Source organism: Haliaeetus leucocephalus, unplaced genomic scaffold (assembly GCF_000737465.1).
Source record: "Haliaeetus leucocephalus isolate CR32 unplaced genomic scaffold, Haliaeetus_leucocephalus-4.0 Scaffold156, whole genome shotgun sequence".
NCBI classification, from domain to species: Eukaryota; Metazoa; Chordata; class Aves; order Accipitriformes; family Accipitridae; genus Haliaeetus; species Haliaeetus leucocephalus.
Genome location: NW_010972592.1, coordinates 1966055 through 1974125, shown reverse-complemented (window position 1 = coordinate 1974125; position 8071 = coordinate 1966055). Strand labels below are relative to the sequence as shown.

The 8071-nt window shown below is 41.7% G+C and overlaps 1 protein-coding gene across 1 annotated transcript in view; it reads right to left on the bottom strand.

Annotated features, from left to right (window-relative positions):
- Positions 1-219: 219 nt before the first annotated feature.
- LOC104828480 (mitochondrial amidoxime reducing component 2-like) overlaps positions 220-8071 on the bottom strand; it is an 8270-nt gene continuing 418 nt past the window's right edge. Inside the window, exons 2-8 of the mRNA XM_010562162.1 lie at positions 7888-8065; positions 7648-7821; positions 3944-4106; positions 2106-2246; positions 1041-1102; positions 886-957; positions 220-346 (exon numbers count right to left, since the gene is read on the bottom strand). Coding sequence (XP_010560464.1) covers positions 220-346; positions 886-957; positions 1041-1102; positions 2106-2246; positions 3944-4106; positions 7648-7821; positions 7888-8065 — 917 coding nt within the window. The remainder of the gene's footprint in view (positions 347-885; positions 958-1040; positions 1103-2105; positions 2247-3943; positions 4107-7647; positions 7822-7887; positions 8066-8071) is intronic.

The window sequence follows — 8071 nt, the reverse complement described above, 5'->3', positions numbered from 1 at the left end:
CAGAAAATCTTAAGACATGGTTGCTACAGCCATGCTAGTAGATGACATGATCTGAAATGACTGGCACTTCACAGCCTCAGAGACCTCCTGCACCTTACAAAGGAACAGAGCACAAAAAATATTGCAAGGAGTAAGAAAAAGTTATGCTGGTGACCAAGTACATGGGAAAACAATTCGCATATCAAAGTGAAAAGCATCTTCTGATCAAAGCCTCTCTCATTACTCGACCATCTTGTACACAGGGTCTCCAACTTGAATCGTTCCAGTTTTGTCAACGGCAAAGTACCTTCCAAAGAGAGGGCTGGATTTGTATATGTGTTGCTCAGATGGATCACATAAGCGGTAACTGCAGAGAGAGAGCACTTCTTTAGAATCGGTGGTAACAAATTGTGAACATCAAGATATCAGTGATGAGAGAGAGGACACCTGAATAGTGATGCCCTGTTTCGGTCACCATACTAGACTAAAAGCTAAATAAATACTGTTTAAGAGAAACAAGGAGTTCAAATGGAGAAAAAAAAAGCCTGTTTGTATTCACGCATCCGTGTATAATACACATACAAAAGACTTTGTAAAAAGAAATGCCAAACTTGCAAAGTTATACATTTGAATACCTTAAATACCTGTTAGCCCAGGCATTCACCCTAGCAGAGATGAAAGGGACAGGGAATGTAAAGTTTGCAAGAAAGAAGAGAGAACTTCCTCAATTTTCTTACCGTATAGAATTGCAGAAAGTAGAATGGAAGCCAATATACACAGACCTTTATACTGCATTATTATGCCCCACACATAATTCAAACCACTTTTAAAATACTAGTCTAACATCTGTTGGGACCTAGCCTAAATCCACTCCCACAGCCTAAGAAGCACTGGTATTTTTACAACCTTTTCAATGTTTCCAGGGGCTCCTTCCTGTCCAGGACCCCAGTGTCCGGGTTAACAGTTGTTAAAATACACCTGCAATGACAGACAGTGCCAAATCAATAACAGCTTCTTATCATAAATCTCTATACATCTATATAAAATAATCAAATGTTTACCTGGCACAACACACTGTCCCTTTCATCTCCACATCGCCAATAAGAATCTCCTCCCAGGTGTCCTGAGGGAAGGTAATACACAGATTAGACATATCCACATGCAACCATTTTTCCAGGAGTGGCACAGTCATTCCTAGAAGCAGCAGTACCATTCCAGATGATCACCTTTACTTGTACCTTCAAAATAAGTACAGTTATATTATGGTACTATTTTAATGAAAAACCGGCAGTCACTGCATTCATCCAATTCAGGATCCACTAGTAATTATATCTGGAAGAAAGATACACAAGTAACAAATCCCGTTTTGCAGCATGGACTCGTCTGAACCTAAAGCAAGCTTATTCTTACTGTATGTGTGATAATCTGATCTGTGACCTCTGATAAGTCACAATTTTTGCAGAAAGGAAATTTTTAGTGGAACTAAGTTTTCACTTCTCGTCTACACAAGCTGCCTATTGCAATCTCTCTTGGAAGACAAAAACCCATTCCCACTTTAGGAACTTCTTAGATTTGGGAAATTATCTGATCTATCCAGAGCAAATTCTTTGGAAAAACGGCAACATGACATAAAAACACGTAAACACCACCATTACCCGTTCACTTCATCACCAGATACCTTCCTAGGTAGTGTTTTTTGAACTACCAGAATACTGTCAGAGATGCAGTGATAGACTGCGGTATTGCAAGGGTCAGTTTTACTCTTGTGCCAAAGGCTGTAAAACTGTCAATTTACAAATTGTTCATTTGTACCATTAATTGATCAATTATAGCATGCGTAGCTTTCCCTACTTTACACTTAAGATGAGCTTTCAGTAGCAAGCCTGTCATTTAAATACCCTTATTTTATCCTTTGCCAAGCTAAATAAGCATTCACGGACCTGTCTCCTCCCTCAGTGCTTCACATGCACTGATGTGAGCAGAAGCTGTATCTCTCTGGAAACCAGTTGTAAAAATCATGGAAGAGCAGCTTTCCTCATCCTTGTAGGCACCATCACATAAGGAAATTTGAGTTACAAAGAAACATAACCAAGCCTTCAAAAAGACATTTAAGACAGTTATTTTACCTCCTCAAAAGCACCGCAATCTGTCACAAGAATATTTGGCCTGAAGTTCTGTATCTTAACTTTCTTCTCCAGCCTGGTATTTAAATCTTCCAGTGAAGCTTCTGAGAGGATCAAGACTGGGCTACAGTCAGGATAGGCAACCTACACAAACAAACACAAACAAATCCTAAGGCTGCTGTAAGAGCACGGGACGAAAGTTACTGAACAGCAAAAGGACAGATATGTTGGAACCAGTGGCCACATATTAGCCGGACTGTTAGGCTGCTGCACTCAGATTTTAATTTTCCTGAAAGTAGGTTAACAAGTAAAATAACATGCGCTTTCCTATTTCAGTAACCATGGCAAGTTCTGTTTGCTCAAACTGTAAAACTAAACTTCTACTTATAAAATTAAACCAAAATTCTATAAGCTACCGCATCTTCTTACAAAATAATACTGTATGCATGTCCCAGACATTTATTCTAGGTGTTACAGACAGAATTAAGTATATCAGTAAAACATGTTATGGTAAGTTATGAAAGGTACTTAAGATGTTTATGGACCTGCTGAACTTATCTGGTTGACTATAATCCACTAACTGGATTTTTCTATATAATGAATCTATCTTATCACAACACCAGAGGGAGTTTCATATACAGAACGGCAATACCAAATTGCAACTGTCCATTCGTCAGTCTGTTTGCTTGGAAGTGGGAGGGCTGCCCTTTTAGCAAACAAGGCCAATGAACAGTATTAAAAGAAAACTCTTATATATGCTAGTTCCACAGAAAAAAAAAAAAAAAAAGGAAATTTGGCAAGAATTTCAGTGTATACCTCTCCTCCTGTCTTTCTCTTACATTATCCTTCACCACCCCCCACCTTGTACATACCTTTACAACCACAAGAAGATGAGTGGTGAAATACCTGTACAAACGATTCTGCCCTCTTTTCATGTTAGGATTCCTGAATGTCACACCTCCTAATCTGGCATCCCTTTTGCTGAAACCTAGTCTTCTGTACTGGTCTCAGTGCCCTTACATAATAAATGCATATCTATAGAAGTCCCTAATTGAATATACCTTCTCCTCTTTGTGCAACAACAAGCAAAACACCGATGCCCTATAGGTAATAGCATCACATCAGTAAGGCAAGGTATTCACAATTTGCATTTGCTTAAAAAGCTTACACTCATCAGGTACAGTTCAAACCATCTTCCCGTGAGAGCTGTTCAGACAGAAAGAAGGGCATCAGTGGCTTCAATGGCATGAGGATGACTGAGCACAGCAACTCCTTTCCCTGCCTGCATTAACTTTATCTAATCACACACCTTCAAGCCTCTTCCCACAGAAAAAGATAGATATGAAACCTCTGTAACCTTCTTTGGATTTTAATTCCTAGGCCCACAACTATAGAGCCCTGGGTTAAGCATCGTTCCTTTAAACAAAATATGAGGTAACACAACTCATATCGGTACACTCCTAGACCTAACAAGGGATAGGGAACGGAGGTTTTTTATGCAACACAGATTACACCATCAAAACATCTTTAAAAAAATAACTTTTTTATATTTACTGAGGCACAAAAGGAATGCTATTCTGCAATGTAATAGTTCCTCTTCAAACATCAGCATCAGACTCTTTAGCTGTGAACGGTCAATAGCTTAGAACAGATTTAAAGTAGAATTCAAGCAAGTCATCTCATCATAGAAAAGAATATTCATGTGGTTTAAGTACATGACTACATACCTTGCTAAACTGGGCTCAATCAATCACCAATGACGGAATGGGCACGTTTCAATGGGTGGGTGGGAGGGAAATGGTTAAAAGAAAGTACTTCTGAGAAAATAAACATTCATTTACCTCATCTGTGTTTCGGAAAAGTTTTATTACGTCCTTTGACTTTCTTGGCACCATGGAGGGCTCAAAGTGCACCAGTCGATACGGCTCTGAATTCAGGAAAGTGGTGATCCACTGAGCTACTTCATCTCCACAGTCCCTGCCTTGGATATCCAGTCCAAAGAGCCTGAAGAGTCACAAGATGCATCAGCAAGTTAGCTGGAAAGCCAAAGGCTCAAGGATATTTATTGTTCAAAGGCAAACAACTTGTTTTAATACTAGTAGCAAGATACAGTAAACAAACCACCTGGATTGTAATGAGGTGGAAGTTGGTTTCTGAATTTGGCACAAGAGTCATTCCCAGTGTGCAACATCTTTGTGGCCACCTTGTTTTGAAAGCTAAGTAATATGGACATGGCCAGACAATACCAGCTGGTAAAAGAATGAGCTGTGAAATAGCCTTTAGGTGCCCAGAGCTAAATGTCACATCAATGACCAGTAACAAATCTACCTGTTTGCCATACCTGCAAGCAAAAAAAAGGGTCTACTCTTGCATTTGCACACCATTGTAACACCAAAAGATAAAAGGTAATTAAATTCAGAAAATGAATCATAGTTTGAAAGGATGTGGTTAGTTACTGTAATTGACATTTACAAATGTTATTAATTGTAAGTGTCCCTGATTGTTAAGGAAGCTCTCCTTCAGATTTTTGTGCTGTAAAAGTTTAGCCAGAGCTGAGTGAAACTCTCAAGCTCAAACTTAGCATATAGAATAGCTCAGTATCTTAAGAGAGGTTAAAGATTTATAATGGAAGCAAAGTCCATGAGGCATAAAAAGCCACTGGCAGCAGAATACAAACAAGTTTACGCAAGGAACACTTTCCTGGCAAGAAAAGGTCAACCTCAACTCAACCTTTCAGTAAACTTCCAACACCACTCATGAATAGTTTTACTACTCTATTAAAAGTAGCGATTTTGACCCAAATGCACTGCAGTTTCCTGTACCCCTGCAATCATACCCTGGACAGCTTAAAGCATAGAGATACCCAGGCAGTTCGTCTAGTCCGAGCCCAGCTCCTAGGAGCCCTCCTTTACTCATCTGGGGGAGAGATGAATCATTAGGGTGCTGGCAGCAGCATCGCTGCTTTATTTGCTGGGATCCCTGTATCAATGCTGTGGTACAGGTTGGGGTTAAATGCCATTGCCACAGACAGCATTCAACTGCCTTTCTCTTCCCTCCATTCTCTCAGCGTCTGCACGCCTTCTGGCTGGCAGGACAACAGAGGTGAGTGTCTTACAGCTTCCAACACTACTGTTTTCCACCCAGGAAGCAGATCTATCCTGAGCACTCGGTGGTATAGGGATCCATGGGACTAGATCATGCAATTTAAGTATTGCAACACAAACTGACATACTGGCAAAGGGCACAAATGAAGAACATGCTTCTTAACCAGAGGGCTACAGAAACCCTCTAATATTTGCACAAAGAGAAACAATGCCTACACAGTGGCTTCAGTCCTACCTTTCACTCCCCCCAACACAGGATTTTTAAATATCCATGTAAAGTCTGCACCTGGACGTACCAGTTTTAAAGATTAGCATCTGCACAGCCTTTTGCAGCGAGAGGCACTACTGCATTGCCTCAGCTCCCAACTACCAGGCATGAGACAGCACCAATCTGAAGGCATCATGCTCGCCCAGTGGTGGAATAAATACAAGTCTGTGCAGAGGGCCTTGGCGGCAGAGTGTACTGCGCAGTAAGACAGCTACTGCTACTCACAAGCTGGAAGGGAAGAATCTAGGAGCAAAAACCAAATCTTCATTTGCCTGAATACAGTACTATTCCCAATCCTCATTCTTACGAATGGCTGAATGGATTAGAAAAAATCAGCCTTCAGCTGACAAATGGCAAATTGTTTAAGCACAGCAGAGTCATACAAAACTTCAGGCTTCCTCCTGAAAAGTATGAGGCTATGTTTAACTATAGGTATTGCTAATTTCACATCCTATGACACCACCTACATTACCAAACAACTCGGTAATTTTTAAAGTCTGTTTACATGCATCTAACGTTTGCTTATTCACATTCCCAAATTCTAGCAATTTTAAAGCCAGAGTGTGCTATAGTTTATTAAGGCAAAGAAAGAAAAAAAATCAAGAGAAGAACAAATCACTGAGATGTAAAATTTGAAAATCTAAGATAATTTTTCATTACTGAAATGCACTTAGTCTATTGAAATATTTTTCTAATGGCACAACAAATTTTAGAAAAATAACATCTTGAAAACTGCATTGTTTCTGTAGTGTATGTGTCATCAGCTAACATACACACATTATAGACAGATTTTTCAAAGACTGTCCTATTTCTCCATGACTTGTAACTTGCACTGGCCCTGTATAAACAAAGATACTGAGCTATGCTGATCAAGGGTTTCCATAGCAACAGATTTATGCTAAAAGCTAGTGAATGCATTTTCTTTTCCGGCACTCTTTTAGTTTTAATTATAGCAGCTGGTACATTAACCTTCTCTGCTACCCAAAGGAAAAACACTTTATCGGTATCTCCGTATGGGCTAACACCATTTTCAGTTACTAAATGGTCTTACACGTTAATTGACATTTTAACAGGGAAAAGGTTTTCTGCTTCCCCCTGGCAATTTTCCAGCATGGATTTCAATACATGGATAAAATAACTATGCTTGCATTCATCTGGCATAACTCTAGGCACACAGCTAAATGACTACAATGGTAACCCGTTCACCTGAAACCCCTTTGAGATAGCACCTACAAGGAATGACTTGCTCTCTGGGGATGCCCTTCTTTCCCTAGTGACCACAGAGTAAGCCTCGGGCAACCAAGTTATTAATTTAGGCACCTCAGTTAAACACCTACAGACAGGGGTGAGCGAATCTAAACCCTTACATCTCACCAATTCCAAATGGCCAGTGTGTATCCAAAAATGCTGACGCTACTAGCGGTGAGCAAGAAATACCAGTATGTATGACTGAGGCTCTGAGATGCAATTGCTCACTCAAGCAAAAATGAAAACACTATAAGTAAACACAAATGAGTAAACATGACATTCTATGAAGATTGAAGATCACAGTTCATTTGGCAGATATAAAATGTATGGTCTTTGAATACTGTGTCATCTTTTCCTGAGATTTGTTTCCATCAGCGTTTAGCAGATTAAAACTAGACCTTTTGTTATGACAATCAATCCTGGCCTCCTGTATAACACACAGCAGAGAATTTCACAGAATCACGGAATGGTTTGGCTTGGAAGGGACCTTTAAAGATCATCCAGTCCAATCCTTCTGGCATGTGCTGGGACACCTTCCACTAGACCAGGTTGCTCAAAGCCCCATCCAGCCTGGCCTTGAACACTGCCAGGGATGGGGCACCCACAATTTCTCTGGGCAACCCATTCCAGTGTCTCACCACTCTCATTGTGAAAAATTTTTTCCTTATGCCTAATCTAAACCTACCCTCTTCTAGTTTAAAACTTGTCCCTTGTCCTGTCAGTAGAGGCCCTAGCCTGAAGTCTGTCTCCATTCTGCAGATGGGGGGGGCAGACCCTCCCAGAAAAGAAGCAGAAGCCCCCAGCTTTCACCCTCCAATTTCTGCATAAGAAAACGCAAACCATCACACAGTCTTGAACAGCAAAGCATGTAAGCGAGAGGCGGTATTTAGAGAGAAGGGAGGGGAAACAACCCTCCTTCGTTTACCTGCAGTTCACCACGGGATTTTTCCTGGGGAGCTTTACAGGCAAGCACAGCTTCTTCATTTCTGGGGCCTCCAAGACCAAGTGCCCATTCTCACAGCTGACGGAGACGAGGACCAGCCGCGGCTCCTGGCGAGCTGTAACCATGTGCCCATCTTCCTTGGTCACAAGCCAGAACCTGTAGCGCGACGGGGGACAGAAACGCGTCGCCCAAGGTTAAAGGCCGACGCCGGGTGCAGGCTACTCCCGCAGCACCGCGGAGTGCCGGGCACGGCAGCGCCCGCCACAGCAAACAGGTGCCTCCTCAAGGGCGGTGAAGAACACCACAGCGAACAAACGCGGAGCCAGAACCGGGCCCGACCGCAGCGGGGCCTGCCCCCGGCTCGGGCCGGGCAGGAGCACCGCGCCTCGCCCCGCCGTACCTGTCC